This window comes from Aphis gossypii, chromosome 2 (assembly GCF_020184175.1).
Source record: "Aphis gossypii isolate Hap1 chromosome 2, ASM2018417v2, whole genome shotgun sequence".
NCBI classification, from domain to species: domain Eukaryota; kingdom Metazoa; phylum Arthropoda; class Insecta; order Hemiptera; family Aphididae; genus Aphis; species Aphis gossypii.
In genome coordinates this window covers 86,936,702-86,952,969 of record NC_065531.1, presented here as the reverse complement: position 1 = coordinate 86,952,969, position 16,268 = coordinate 86,936,702, and the positions used below count along the sequence as shown (strand labels likewise).

At 24.9% G+C, this 16,268-nt stretch overlaps 1 protein-coding gene across 3 annotated transcripts; it reads left to right on the top strand.

Moving 5' to 3' along the window:
* Positions 1 to 8,551: 8,551 nt before the first annotated feature.
* LOC114119874 (TNF receptor-associated factor family protein DDB_G0272098-like) lies at positions 8,552 to 14,575 on the top strand. Of its 3 annotated transcripts, XR_007603942.1 has the most exons (14): positions 8,552 to 8,987; positions 9,254 to 9,377; positions 10,060 to 10,189; positions 10,338 to 10,482; positions 10,809 to 10,950; positions 11,102 to 11,198; positions 11,352 to 11,418; positions 11,483 to 12,070; positions 12,808 to 13,054; positions 13,485 to 13,546; positions 13,602 to 13,692; positions 13,778 to 13,837; positions 13,916 to 14,001; positions 14,245 to 14,330. XR_007603942.1 is itself a non-coding variant. In XM_050200572.1 (13 exons), exons 2-13 carry the CDS (start codon positions 9,266 to 9,268, stop codon positions 14,406 to 14,408), a joined length of 1,905 nt encoding a protein of 634 aa, XP_050056529.1. In that variant the 5' UTR covers positions 8,553 to 8,987; positions 9,254 to 9,265; the 3' UTR covers positions 14,409 to 14,575. The 3 variants fall into 3 exon arrangements, 2 of the variants coding, with proteins under 2 accessions (XP_050056529.1, XP_027837402.1); XM_050200572.1 differs by lacking the exon at positions 13,916 to 14,001 and having other exon boundaries at positions 8,553 to 8,987; positions 14,245 to 14,575; XM_027981601.2 differs by lacking the exon at positions 13,916 to 14,001 and having other exon boundaries at positions 8,554 to 8,987; positions 10,060 to 10,186; positions 14,245 to 14,575.
* The last annotated feature ends 1,693 nt before the right edge of the window (positions 14,576 to 16,268 follow it).

The window sequence follows — 16,268 nt, the reverse complement described above, 5'->3', positions numbered from 1 at the left end:
CGCACAATCTACACACGCACGCACACACACACGCACTCACACACACGCACAAAACACGCACACATACAAATTACGTCATATGTGTTTGAACACTTGTAGACATGTCTAATACTTATTCAGATAAGGCGCGTTAAATTGCCAACCAGAATACATTTCGATCACATGTAGGAGCACTGATAGTGTACACGCACCGCTAAGGCGTTTCAATTTTAGTTCGCTGTGGCTTATTAAATTTCACTATAGGCTTAATTGAAACTGAAAAAAAATCAATCGACACTGCTGACAGCAAATGCAAGGGAGCCGAAGAATAGGTCATTGTGTACATGTATACGCAGCCGAGATGTATACAGAGTGTAACAAATCGGAAGGATTCAATCATCTAACCGTGGTGTATAAATACAAACTATATTGTACACTCATTTTCGAGATAATCTGAATTGTAGTGAGCATTTTACATGGCCGTTAGTTAATTTGTTAGTTTTTTCGTGTCAATGGGTGAAAAAAATGATCGATAATAACTATAACTCTACCTAGCGATACTAATACCTCGTGTGTAATCTTTAAATCATCGTGAGACACGGAAATTAAATGAAGTTACTCGTACATAAGCGATATTTTAATGGTAACATTTATGCAAAATTAAAAATAGTTAAGGACATTTGTGAAAGATTAAAAGAAACGTATATTGTGTTGAAGAATAACTAATAAGTTTGTACACAAAAGTTATACATAGAAATCTGTTGTTATTTGTATCTTAAATATAAAAAACAAATTATTTTTTTTTTAATCGTATTAATAAGTAAAATTTAGCTGGTTTTATGTTTTCTACAAATTGTATATTATTAAGTTGATCTATTATAGTATTATGTAACCTACTACATTTTATTTTATCGAAATTATTTCGAACTTATTTCGTATACATTTTTCATTCTCATCCTTATAATAGTAATAAGTAATAACAAAGAATGACGGTCACATTTCAAAAAATATCTTACTAATGCGATTACTGCAGGATGGTTTCATTTTCAAGCCCTTGTCTTTTAAAAAATAACTGATTTAATTTATATAAACCCTACATGATATGTGTTCGTTATAAAAAAAGGTTCATTTACAATTAAATGAGTAATAATCAAATTATAAACCAAAAGTTAAAATAAATTGAAACAAAAATCTGCTTTTTTTATCGAGAGCTAAAATGCTTCACGAGGTCTCACAATTCAAAATTACACTGGAATATCGGTTTAAGGCCTGATTTTGAACAACGGCTAAAATTTGCCAAATAACTAATGTTTTTGTTACTGCTTATCGTGGAATTCGATCGGATAATGTTTAATTCCCTCCTGTAAACTACTTCTTGATACGGCTTAAATAATTCACCAATTTTGAAATCACGTACATAGGTACCTATATTGTATTCTACCCGTCTTTGATAGACCACCGGTCATGATCCCGTGCCTAACCTTGTGTTGCAGTTTCATTGTTTCATTCACAATGTTCTAGATCAGAAATTAACAATTAATACTTTGTTAATGCTATATATTATTAGGAATTAGGATAGTTTTCGAATGCCGTCAAAATTCAATGCATGTGTTTAACTAAAAAAAGTAAGAACAAATCAAATAATAAAATGAAAACCTCATTTAATCCACCACCAAAAGTAATAATTAAAAAACTAAATTTCTTGTCTGTCTGTCAAATATTGAAAAATAGTTATTCCACTGACTGCCATTTAGTTACTATTAAAGTAAAATGGTTTCTTTCTCTTTAAAAAGAAAGCTAGCTGAACGAAGCACAAAGTTCCAAACATTTTTTTTTAATATATAAAATTCACAAAAATTCAAGAAATATAAATATATCTTACACGTTTCGTATATTCATTATTTAAACAACTTTAGATAAAATTAATAATTTAATGATTGTTAAGTGACTAAACTTAAATCGGTAAAACTTATGTTTGATGATATTGATGATAAAAAACATTATATTTATTTCTTTAACATTCATCTGTTAACCTATTATTTATACATTATTATCGAGTTCATACGTTTACCATTTAAGACCTTTTAATATGTGTTGTGGGTATTTATAATAAAATATTATACCTTATAAGTTATAAATTATTTGCAAGGCTAGTCAAACCAACTATTTTATTTAAGTTAAAAATTATTTTTTTAACCAATATAAGTTACAGTCGCGTATTGATTAGTACTTTCAGTCTACATTTATGTCTAAATCATGTATTTTATAAGACTTTTTTCCGATTCTTGGCAATGTTTTTTGTTTTGGTACTCTTCAGAGATCACAGAATAATTGAAAATAATATTATGAATAACTATTTTTGATTAGTTTATAATTATTTAAAGAAATGTTGACGTGTGTGAAGTTATCTCCCCACTTTGTCTTATCCTATTAGACCTTTGCTAAAATTCGATAACTTAGTAGAAATAATTTAGAACTTAGTTTTTCAAATTTTAAACTTCATATTTATATACACTACCTATAGTACTATACTGTCTAATACTAGCTGTATCCTCACGGCGTCGCCCATGAAAATAATTGCAAGTTAATACCCTTTAAATTTTCTTTTTTGTTGCTAAACATAAGAAGTATTGAATGAAAAAAAATACTAATTTACACACACAAGGAAACTGTCAAATAACAAAAATAATATCATGGTACAGTTAATAATTATGGTGACAGCAGCTAGGAAGTGGAGATGTCTGGCGGTGGGAGAGCACAACAGTAAATACAACACGTGTCTCGTATTAAAATTTGATTGTATCATAGACATTTTATTAATTAAGTTGTTTCAATAAACTATAAACATGAACCTTTCTCTGTTATAATAGTTAATATAACATTGTGAACCACATCGAAATTCCATCAGCCTTTTCGGAGTTTATCCTGAATAAAAAAAACGACTTCATTTTACACTAAGTATATGTATATTGATACATATAGTAGTATAATAGACTAATATGTACTATTAATAATGATTAAAATAGTGAAAAACATAAATTAGGACTGTTATGTGATTACATTAAATTACAAAAAGACAATAATCATAGTATTACAATTAAATAATATCAAACCAAATCAAATTTTCAATATTTTTATTCAATTCTTAACCTGAAAAATAGCAAAATTGCTAAATTGGGTCCTGAAAAAAGGTTGTAGATAAATTGAGTCCTAGAATTTTTTTTTCAATATTTAACAATTGTTATTAAAAATCCAATTAACAGTAGGTATATTTTTTATGCGATAGATTGTACAAATTATTGATTAAAAAATCAATTTTTATAATATAATAGTTAGGTTAAGTAGGGAATAAAACCACTGTATACAAATTGAATTCTAGGATTATTTTGAGTAAAATATAAAACCAATCTTATAGACATAGCGAAATTATGCCAAGTGGCATTAAACTATGTTATTGTCACACATATGCCGCACAGCCGTGCAAAAGCTGCTCTGTCAGGATAATATATAGGTATAAGTATGGAGATGACTATGTGATATCGCTCATTCATTTTTGTTGAAATTAAACAAAATAACTCAATTTAAATATATATTATATAGGAACAATGCTTATCACATACATTTTTATCAATGTAGTTTTAATTTTGTAAAAATAGAAAGGAAATTGTTTTTTTAAGTTTGATGGGACTCAAAACATGAACTAAATTAGTATATACCTTACATTTCAAGGGATTCAATTAGTATATATACCTACCCTAAAACGGCTAAAACAATCTGTTACTCAATTCACCATAAAAGGCTATATTGATATTCAGTTCGTGCATCCAACAAAACAAGTATTAAACATCATTCCGATACGAAGCGTACATAACCTTGTCACGAAATCCACACTGTTTAATTTGCGTGCCTATTGGCTATTATTGATGTACAGCATTGCGTCTGTCATCATTTCGTCTAGCCGAAATTACGTTGTTCATTTCCGAGGAGCTGCCTTGCGATTAGGTAGGTACCTACCTTTAATAATTATTGTCTGCAAACACTGTCCCAATTTCGTGTCGGAAAACCCACTTATTAGTACGGTCTTTTCCGACGCCATAAATTAATATAAATCCATAGTTCCTATTGTATAATTTCAGCTATGTATGGTCGTTTTAGCCATTGGCATATAATATTATTACTCACACAGAAAGATATAGATTGCAAAACGTATAATGAACTTTGCAATTAAATTTTAAAACTTTAAATATAAATAGAATATGTTTTATGAATTACTACAATATAGTTTTTAATTTTCGATATAATTTATGAATTTTGTCCATAACAATTCTAATAATTAATAATACCTAACTTTAAATGCTTATAAAAAAAAATATTGTGACTATACCTATAGATTTTTGATATTTTTTAATTGGAAAATGATCAATTTATTAGGAACTTTGTATTTTATTTTCAACATTTTTCCCATTTATAATTTTTGTATTGGTGTTTAAACGAAAAAACCACGAAAATGTGTCATACCTATAAATAGCTCAAAAAGAGTCAAAATATTTTTAAAATTATACCACATCTAATAAAACAATAATGTAAACATTTGGTAAAAATGTCAAGTTTCTACGGTTATTTGTCTTGAATTATAATAAAATAAATAAATCAATTTTGTTGTAAATTAAAAAAGAATAAACATTTTTGTTTGTTTTTTTCCAAATTATTTTGATGAATTATACTGAGAATTTTTACCTCTTTCTTTTATCTATCAAAAATCACCTTTTAAGTTTTTTCAAAGTATTTTAAACAAACATGTTTAAAACATTCAACTTCTAATTATATACACAAATTAATAAAATTATAGACAAAAAACACACATCGACAGACATCATTATAAAATCAATAAATTAATCACTCCGCTCCGCTCAGAATTTAAAATAAACTAGCAATATTATTTAAATATTTATAATAGTTTATATTGTTAAACTGATTAAATTAATTATTTAATACCACGAGTAAGTTTTGTTAAGTGTTCTAGAATAAATAAAATAAATACTTAATCCCGATTAATACGACTAAATATCTTACTTTATGATTTATGATAATATACGTTAACACGTAAATATTACATGCGTTTGCATAAATCCGTAATTTCAGTAATTTTACCATCATTTGTATGTTAAGCAATTATAAAAAAAAATATTGAATATTAATTTAAAAACTTAAATCAATATTTGCAATTAATTTCAATAATTTTATGGATGTACCATATACAGCAAAATTCAAATATTCTATACACTATACTCCATCTCAAACAAAAATAACCTTGAGCAGTCGGGCAGCGAAGTTATGCACACGAGATATATTATAGGTAATTATGTAACGGACTGTGACTTTATTATTTTATTATCAACCGCCTAGACCCTAGAACTTATTTGTATTTTCAACTTATATAGTTTACACAAGTAACAGATTACAGTAGGTGAGTATTATAATATGATAAAGCAATTAAAAAAAAAAAAAAATCAGTTTTATTGTTGGGTGTAGTTTGGCAGAACTACAGGAGTATCGCCGAACAAAAATCATCAAGATTGGTGCCTACTGAGTACTGGGGTAATTTTTTACTTTTAGTCATATTTAATTGTGATTTGAAACTACAGTTAAATAAAAATAATAAAAATACTTAATAGCCAACTCACCCTTATTCTTATTAGGTAAAAATTATTAAACTGACAAAATGGTCGAAATTCTCTTGTTATCAAAAAAATTACTTATTTTAGATTCTGAACGAAGTGATGAATGTATTGATTTTACAATGACGTGTGCTTTTTTTTTTGTTTTTTTTTTTGTATCTGTGTACAGCATAACTAGTCGAAATAATGCTTCAATTTCAAACTTTGGGGGAGATTTCCAATGGAAAAGTGAATATCCTTGGTGCATTATACAGGTCAAAAGTAAGCATTTTTCAAATGTTTTCAAAAAAATCGAGAAAAACAAAAAAAAAAAATGACGGAAAAACTAGGATTTTTACGCAAAACCAGTTTTTAACCAAATTGATTTTTTTTATATGGTTTTAACTCAAAAATTAATCACTGTAAATGCTTGAAAGTTTTAGGTTAGTGTTACTATATACAGTTAAATTTTTAAAAATTTTTGACTTTTTTGAACTATTTATAGACCACAGAAATTTTCGATTTTTCTGAGAATTTTTTTTTTTTTTTTAAGTGTAGATAAAAAACTGTTGAATGGCCGAAAAAACTTGAAAATTTAATACAAGGTGTCTTATGAGTCGTTCTTATTGTAGTTGAAAAAAAATCAAAAATCGTTTGTCACATTTTTTTCAAATGTTTTTTAAATGTCAACTAATGATCTTTCTCCTACGAATAAAAACATAGAATTAAGTAATAAGACGTAAATACTTGAATACACAATTCACAGAAAATTTTAAGTAACAGGTCAAATATATCGAACCTTAGGAGCACTCAGGAATCAGGATTTTAAAAATTAATTGTGCATTAGTTTTTTAAACAAAAAAAACGAATTCGTAATTAATAAGACTTGGTTGGTGCATTTATCGTAAAACAAAAAAAAAAACAGTTAGGTATTTTTAACCTAACCTAGGATTTCCTCGATTTTCAATCAATAATCTCTATAATAATAAAGTTTTAATTATAGTTCAATGCCTTAAAATAAACATGTTTTGAAAATAAACGAGCACTGGAATTAACATACAGTTATAAGTTTATTACGAATAATGGTTAAATCAATTTAAATATACTTACAGGTTTTCATTTTTAGGAAAACGATGAAATGTCACATTGTGTTGACTTCCCTTATTTTTTCGAATAACACAAATGTTGGGCATCTTGTAAAGTTTCAAAAGAACAAAATTAAAAATAATTGCAAAAAACACGTGTAAATAAGCAAAAGGCGTAAACAACTGTTCAGATCTAAGTACAAAACATCGAATACCGCAGTCCACAATGTTGACAAAACAAATAATTATATTGTTGTATATTAGTGTAACCCATAAACATAAAAAGACGGGACGTATTGGTGACGCTCCTGAGTCCTGGCAAACGATTTTTGTGCGCCCTCTTAAAAACAATTTTTTCGAAGGAGGGGGGTTTATACAAATCTTAGTAAATGGTAATATACAGCAGGTTACCTAATCTATACATATCTACGTCTTAAATCATGATACCTACATAGACTTTATACTAGTATAACCTAACTTAACCTAACGTGGTCGTAGTATCTATTTGGCAAAATAGTGAAAATACGTGGGAGGTTTAAAAGTACCTATCCACGGGAAAAGGCAGTTGCCTTATACTCGTTTGCTACGCTGGATTTCTTTCCTTTAGATTCATCAAAGAATTTAAATTTATTTTTAGATGTAATTCCAGTAATAAGGATTATCATACACAAATGAATAATGCGACAATTTTTGAAGATTGGTTTTCTCAAATGTTATGTTGCTTAGAAGAACTAAATATTATTGTGATGAATAACGCATCGTATTACTCTTCATTAGTCGAAAAATACCCAAAATCTAATAGTAAAAAAGCAGATGCTCAACAGTGGTTACGAGTAAAAAATATAGATTTTTTTCCAGTATAGAAACGCTTGATGAGTTACTAGCTAAAGTGAAACTCACAATGCCGCGAGGAAAAAATATAAACTTGATGAACTAATATTTGGAATGGGTCACAAACCACTGTCAATACAATCTAATGAACTGAATTGGGTACAACTTAAAGGCAGAGTGGCTGAAAAAAAAATACTTTCAAAATTGGGGATATCGAGGCACTTGTGCACAAAGAAATTGATCCAGAACTTCAGGTGATTGTACCAAATGCTGATAAAAATTCGGAATAAAATTCAAGAAGAGGACTTTGTTAAGGCAGAAATGCAGAATTAAGGGATAAGATATTAGAATCAATAATATTGACCATTAATTTCAACGGAAGTAGGCTAAGCGAAGAGGAAAACGACGATGACTAAATTATTATATTTAGAAAAATAATTTTTTTTGTAAATATTTTAATAATAGTTTTAAGTTTTATTAGTTATTAGATTTTAAATGTACATATATAGGTAATTATGTAGATAATTAAAATATTCATATTATTAGTTTAATTATGATAATGAATGACAAATATAAAATACAGACATTTTAAATGACTAGTTTTGATAACGACTCTCGCGTTTTTAAATTATTTTACGCGAGAAAATAGTAGTTGTAGTCACGATTAAAGATAATATTATATTATATCTTTAATCGTGGTTGTAGTAGCCCTGTAAGAAATTTGCCACCAGGTGCGCAACGGTCATCCGCCTAATTTTGCTGGCTGTACTTATAGGCTATAGAATATTAGAATAGTGTCTGACCTCTGCAAAGTGCGATTAGGTATAAATCAGCCAAATGCTTTACACAAAAAATATTCAAATTTTGATTTATTATTAAAATTTAAAGTATTGCAGATTTGCAACTTACCATTTTTTATAGAGTGCTGCGTGCTGTGTTACCAACATTATTAACCAATGCTGCATTGGTTAAGGCGGGTTTCCCCTACATACGTGTACGTTTACGTCACGATTAAAGATATTAATATCTTTAATCGTGGTGTACGTGCATAAAAATACTTTTCTATGATTGATTGGAACGTATAAACTTTCAGGTATACCAAAAGCTTACCATGTATACCAACCAATCACAGAAAAGAATTTTCTATGCACATACACGTACGTCGTACACATATATGTAATAGAAACCCGCCTAAATGTACTTTGCACAGGTATTCGGTTACCTACTGATTAGTAGTGGTTTATTTAATAAAATATTATACAGCTGCAGCCACAATATTTATTTTTATCTTTAAAAAATCTTTTATTAAAATATATTAATTAAGAGCTTATATGGTACAGTTGTACTCACTACGTCACTACTACGGTATTTTGACTTTTGAACATATATATATTTAACAGTAAGAACTAAGAATACAACTACGTGACAGCAATTAGTAAGTAATTAGCTGTTAGTATTTATAAATTATAATAGTACAGGTACAATAGGTAGATACAATATATTGCGGTGTACATTAACAATTACATAGTATGTTGTTAAATTATCGTACTCTTTGGTTCACTGTAATATTCGTTATTTTAACATTTATCGTTGAATAATAAATTAAATGTTGCGCCATACATATTGTAAAATGTAAATCTTATACAGACTATACAGTTATACATTTGCTACCTACTTGCTAGTAATCAGTATTATTTTCAGATTCAGATAAAAATGTCAAGTAATGATGTAAATAATACAAGTATGCTCAATGATCTGAGTAAATTCAATTTAAATTTTTATGAAAGTAGTATTGAACTTTGGAGAATTGAAGAAATGTGTCGTTGTGAGTTTCAATGTAGTTAAAATTTAAATTTTTCTCTTAAAAAGAAAATTTAATCTTATATCAAAATTAATAGTATTATATTGTGATTGAATAATTATTGATAATATAAATGAAATATATACCTATTTTTTATACTTTATAACCCATTCACAATTCAAAGGTATTTATTTGTTTTTTAATAATAGTAAAACAAATATTTAGTAAATATAAAATATTTTTGGGAGAATTTTTACAACCTATTAGTTCAAAAATGCAATAGGTAGAGCATAATAAAATATATCAAATTGTCCTTAAAAATGCTAGATGTTTTTATGAATATAATGTATTTAAAAACTACAACAAATCATTTTGTATTTATAAAAATTAGCATACCTACATTATATTTATATACATACTGTAATACTTGTTTTATTTTTCTTTGAATCATTAATTAAATTTATGTTCTATATTTATTTTGAACATTGTAGCAATTCAAACTCTTAATAATCCAAAATTATTAATTAGTCCTTCCAATAACAAATTTTAACAAATTCTACTCTATATCTATGTAAGTTAAGTTAGGTTAGGTTTGGTATAATAAATTGTTACTTAGTATATTATTTCCGTTCAAAAATCAGTTCCATATTTAAATACCTATAACCAACTGTACACAGCAAATTGTTACTTAAAATACATGTTTTAGTAAAAGTAAACAGTATTAAAGAAATCAAACATTCTACTGAACAAGTCACTTTAGAAAATGGATGGATTAAAAAACAACTGCATGATACTAAATCAAGAATAGATGAAGTTAAAGAAAATATAGTGAGGTGGTACATACCATATTACATTAATATACATATATTATTGAAATGTCATTAAAAATATTTTTATTTTAACATTTTAAAAATTCTGCTTAGAAAAGTGTTATATTTAATTCAGAATACTAATTAATAATTTTATATTTTATTATTTTTTTAGTATTGACAACATTATTTTCTCTCTTAATGAAACATTAGCTCATCTAGAAATGCAATATAAAAAGAAAGAATTCATACTAAATAAATCAAAACGTGAATATGAATTACAATTGTTTATAAAAATGGAATTGTGGCAAAAAAAAGAGGTTTGAAATTGCTTTTTTAGTATTTTATAAAAAAAAATAATATGATAGTTTGTTGGTAATGTAGGCTTTAAAATTAACAATATTTGATACATGGATTAAACAGATGGTCTATCTATTTAAATTTGACCAATTGATTTGTCTTAAAAAATAATAAATTGTTCTTAATTACTTTTATATGCATGTTCTATAAATAAACAACATAAAAATAAATGCAAAAAAATATTTTGGAAATTAATTTATGAAGTATCATGTTGATATTCATAAATAGTAGATACATTGATACATGTTTCTATAAGTAGAAAATACAAATTTAGTTAACTATTTAGGCACGACTAAATAATATACCTGAAGTTAAACTAATAAAAATTGCCGACTCTGAACTAAAAAACACAAAATTAGAATATGAAGAGTTGTTGATAAATCTTCAAAATTTAGTTGAAAAGATTGATATAGCTACAAATGAAAACGGTAATTGCATTGCATTTATGTAGTCAAAACAATTTATTGCTTATTGTTTAGTTTTTCTGGGAATAGATTAATTTTTTTATTTCAATAAAAATATCATCATATAGAAAGTACCTACTAGTTTTATATATTATTTTAAAATTAATTATTATAGATGAAAAACAGAACCATGTTATTATCGAATATGCTAAAGTTTATATTGAAATGCTATCTTTAAATAAGCGAGAAGAAAACTGCAAAACTCTTTTAAGGTGAATACTTTGTTTTTTTATTCAATTTTGTGATAAAATTATGATTAATTTATATATATATAGCTTATTAGTACATAGCATATATAGTATATAGGTTAAGTATAGCTACTTATAATAAATACATTATTATTTGATGGTACAATTATATTTTAGAAAATTGAATGCAGAATATAATGAGAAATGTTCTATGAAAAATGAACTTCTTGAATCCCAAAATAAGGTAAAACAAATATTTATTAAAACTAAGATGTTATTAGACTAATATTATGACATTTAATTTTCAGAAAGTTAATAAATTATTATTTTGGTCATATACTACTAGCACATTTGACTCCAACATTTTCAATATGGAACTTAATTCATTGAACCAAGATCTAAAACCTAATTTAACAAATTCCAATAATTTTAATCATGCTAATTTTATTTATGACAAAGATGATATAAATATTCAGAATTCAAAATTAAATAAACCAAAAAAAAATGTAACTTTTTTTTTATCTTCTGAGGATAAAATATCAGTGGAAACAAATGATCAGAATGTCAATACTTGCAAAAACTTAAATACACTTACAGAAGAAGTCAATAAAAACATAAATAAAAACTCTTCAAAATTAAAAAATATTCTTAATGTGGAAGATATGGACGAGGATACTATTCAATTTACAAAAAAAGATGTAATAGAATCAAAAGAGATTAACTTTGAAAATAAAGATAATATGGATAATGATAGTGATCTAAATTCCTATACTAATAAATCTAAAACTATTGATGTACTGTCAGATACTGAATTTAAAAAACCAAATAATCCTGAGCAAGATACAAGTATAATGAAGCCAAAAATTATTCAACCAAGTAAAATGAAAACAAATAAGGTAGATATTTTTAATTAAAAAAAAAAAAAATATGTGAATACACTCAATACCTACTAATTTAAAATGTAGGTTTTTAGTAGATATATTATTATAAAGTTTATCAAAAAATATTGAATTGGAATTACTTTTTTGAGCTAATTGTTTGTTAATTTTAAATTTGAATCCAAATATTTTTATATACCTACAAAATAATAAATACAAATAGTGTTTACTTATGCATTTGATGGAACTATGGAAGTTGTATAGAAATTAAGTAAAAATATTAAAAGAAGAAGAACATTTTAAATTTGTGTTTATAAAGAAATATATATTGCTAAATAAATAATTTTTAAAATACCATGTGAAAAATGAATTTGAGAAACCAATTAGTCCCAAAACCCAAATTTTTGGAAAACATTCTGGACTAAAATATAAATGGTTTCATTGATTCCTACAATTATCTCTATTTTAAAATAATAAGAAGTAAAAATAAATACTATTAACTAATAATTATTTTTTTAATTATTTTGAATAGTAAATGAGTTAGGATTTTCTTGACATTTTCAGATCTATCTACATAATATGATGAATCAAAAATTGCAATAAAATGTGAATCGATTTTAATGCATAAAAAGTTTGGTTTCTGAAAAATCTTTAGAATATTGTAACTTAAATAAATATTAAATTATCTATAAATTAAAATAAAATTTTTATTTTTTTTTAAAATTATTAATTTATATTATTTTTTTTCCTTACAGATCATAAATATAGATAACAATTTTAATCAAGAAAAAGTTATATCATTGAGTTTATCAATGAACAATAAAAATCACCATAATAAAGATTGTCATCTAACTAATGAAGACCAATTACAAAAACTAAATGATTTAAATTTTATGGAACATTCAAATTTAAAAAATATTGATTCTGAAAATATTAACATATTTGATGATTTATCACAATCACAAGAAAATGTATCTGATAATCAAAATAAAAAATTATCCGGTCTGTGTACACAATATCATTTTTTCTTACTATTAGTTTGTTTTTTCATTTTATATATATTTTATGAAATTATATTTAATCAATATGTTATAACTGTCAACTGATAAGCTTTGATACTTACCTATGTATAATGCTGTATTGAAAAAAATAATAGTTTATGTAGTATAAAATATTTAATTTTTAAATAATTATTGTATCAAAATTTGGAAACTAATCAGTATAATTCAACCAAGGTCATTTAGTCTTTTATAAACAACTTATTTTATTTCAATTTAAAAGTAAATAAAAAATTTAAATATCCGTTTAATCCATTAGGTATCTCTTAATTTTTATTCAATTAAACAATTTTTTAAAAAGAAATAGTTTAATTATTAAGTATATGTATACTATACAGAAAATAATATTTTTCTTAATTTTTATATTTTAATAGATGCATTTTGGAACTTTTGTGCAGAACCAATATCTCAAAATAGTGGAGACAGTAGTTTTTGTGTACGTAAGTTATTAAAATCATTTTTTTTTAATGACTGATGTTGGTTTTGTTTAGGGGTCAGACTTATCTGAATTATTTGGAAATTCTTATGATATTAGTCAATATCAAGATAATGTACAATGCCATTTTACTAAGTCTTTTAATAGTAAGTTATTACAGTATATAATATATTATAATATTATTAATATTAAACTGTTAATAAATAAAAAAAAAAAATTACAAAATTGTAGATAACTCAGATATAACTCCTGAATCAAATTTTCAAGTATTAAAAATTCCACAACAATCAGGTTAGTCATATTTAACAACACATTTTTTATGTCTTATTATTTCATTGAATTTTTAAAATATATTTTTGTTTAATATAGGTGTATATTTTTTTTAATCATGGAATAATATCAAATTGTTAATATAAAAAAATATTTTACTGATGTTAAAAAGTTGTTAATAAAAAGTAAACAAATTAGTAATTACTATAAATGTTGAAATAAAATAATTACCTAATACTAGTAATACCTACCTAATACTCATATATTATAGTCTTATTAATTATTGTTTTTTATAGGTAGTCTATAATTATATTTTATAAACTAATGTAACCAATTAATTTACTTAAAATTAGTTCCATTGTTTTTATAAAATTACAATTAGACACCTACTTCTATTATATGTATTAACATTTGTATTAATTTTATAGGAAATTTTATGTTTCAACCTTCACAAAGTGAATCATCTAAGAAAACTAAAACTAATAAGAATATATTTATAAATGAAGCAACATCCAGTGCATCTAATGATTTTACCCTACCCAATGAATCACATTTTCTACCATCTGATCAATTTAGATTCAAGTTTTTGTAAAAAAAAAAAAAAAGTATAAGTAAAGAAAAATAAATGCTTTATACATATGTGAGTAAAAGCTAAATGTACATTTTAACAAATACCTATTTTATTTAACAACACCTAGTTAATTAGTGAGTATTTATTCGTATTACTTTTGCATGTAATTCTTAATTTGAATACATTTTTCTGTTGACTTTGAAAGGTAATTGAGATTAAAAGTAAATTAACTTTATTTTATAAATAATTTTAAGAATATACCTATATATTATGTATACTTATTTAAGTAATAAAATTACCTTTGTATTTATATTCAAACAAATGTATGTTTCTTATGATTAATAAATTTATAAAACAGATAAAAAAAAAATATACAAATTGTTTATTAATAATTAGTAATTTAAGAAAGTGTTATATTCAGGTGATCCAGGTTCCAAAGTATTATTTTATTTATTAAATCTACGAATCTAGTTTATAAAATAACATTTGGTTATTGCCTATTCAACCTGCATATTTAGAACATTAAAAATGAATTATAAGACAAAACATTTTTTAAACATTAATATTCATATTTGATAATGACAATTTATCATAAATAATCTCAACTCTCAATTAATAACTATAGAATGCTGCTGTTCATATATTTTTGTATATTTCAATATCTAGATTATAGTTTATAAATAAGTAAAACAGAAAAAAGTAATGTTATTTCTGTACATATACAGGTGTTTTTTTATTATTAATTTCTTTGAAATTATTTTTATAATAATTATTAAATATTTTTCTTTTTTATATATTAAATTACATAGGTAGTTGTACACTACTGGACAATTTTCCATGCAATAGTGCATGCTTATTCAGCCAATTTCCAATTTTATATAAAAATGAATTGAGTTCCAGGTAGGCACTTTGATGATGTTTGTATAAAACATACTTAATTAAATTATTAAATTTATCATTCATCTACGTTTGGAAACAATTTTTAAAAGTTCAAGTCGAATTCATTTTTTATTAAAATTTAGCTTTTACTTATTTAACGGCCTTTAATATTGAATACCATAGATTAATTAATATACTTGTGTATTTAATGAATGTTAATACTATCAACTAAAAAACACTACAAGGGTATATATGAAATAAATTATGTATAACTTATACTAAATATGTTGTGCATTAGTAATTCAGTGGGGTAATTTTCAAACTATACTTTTACTGTTAATTTAGAATCCATGATTTTTCGTAAGTGGTAAGTTATTAGAGCATTGTCATATCTTTTTTTCTTCAGAAAATAAATGTCCAAAAATTATTATTGGAATAACAGTAATGTGTGTTGCTCTCTACCGAATAATGTTGGTCCGTGTGTACAACGACAGTTAGGTAGGTAGGTAGGTACATTTTATCCGCTAGAGTGTGTACAAGTAATAGTTTTTCGTAATTTATAAAGACTAACTAAAGAGCTAGGTACTTTTTCAGTTTTTACACTCGCATATTGCAGAAGGCAGAACATATTTTTTGATGTTAGCTTTATTATAAATTTACCTATCATCAAATTTAAAAGTAAGAATATATCCCAGGAAATGTTATTTATTATGCTGTTATGGATATTATCATTTTAAAGTGAATTATAATACTGTAAAATATTATAACTTTAAAATGTTCATAACTCCCATTAAAATGATATTATCATAATAATGACATTTCCTAGATAATGTTGTTACCTTTAAATTTGATAATTTGTAAATTTACTTTAATAATATTAAAAATAACGTCACAAAATGTGTTCTGCTGAATACATATTTGCTATGATGTACCTACGTGTTAGTAAGACTGAGACAACACTGTGGGTTTAACGTCCTTTTAATAAAAATGTATATTTAATCT

Bases quoted from the DNA above. Each gene is read 5' to 3' on its own strand.
- LOC114119874 (XM_050200572.1), top strand. From the start codon at position 9,266: ATGTCAAGTAATGATGTAAATAATACAAGTATGCTCAATGATCTGAGT. The intron at 11,419-11,482 runs GTAAAACAAATA...TTTAATTTTCAG, and splicing joins TTCTTGAATCCCAAAATAAG to AAAGTTAATAAATTATTATT. The intron at 13,838-14,244 runs GTTAGTCATATT...TTAATTTTATAG, and splicing joins AAAAATTCCACAACAATCAG to GAAATTTTATGTTTCAACCT.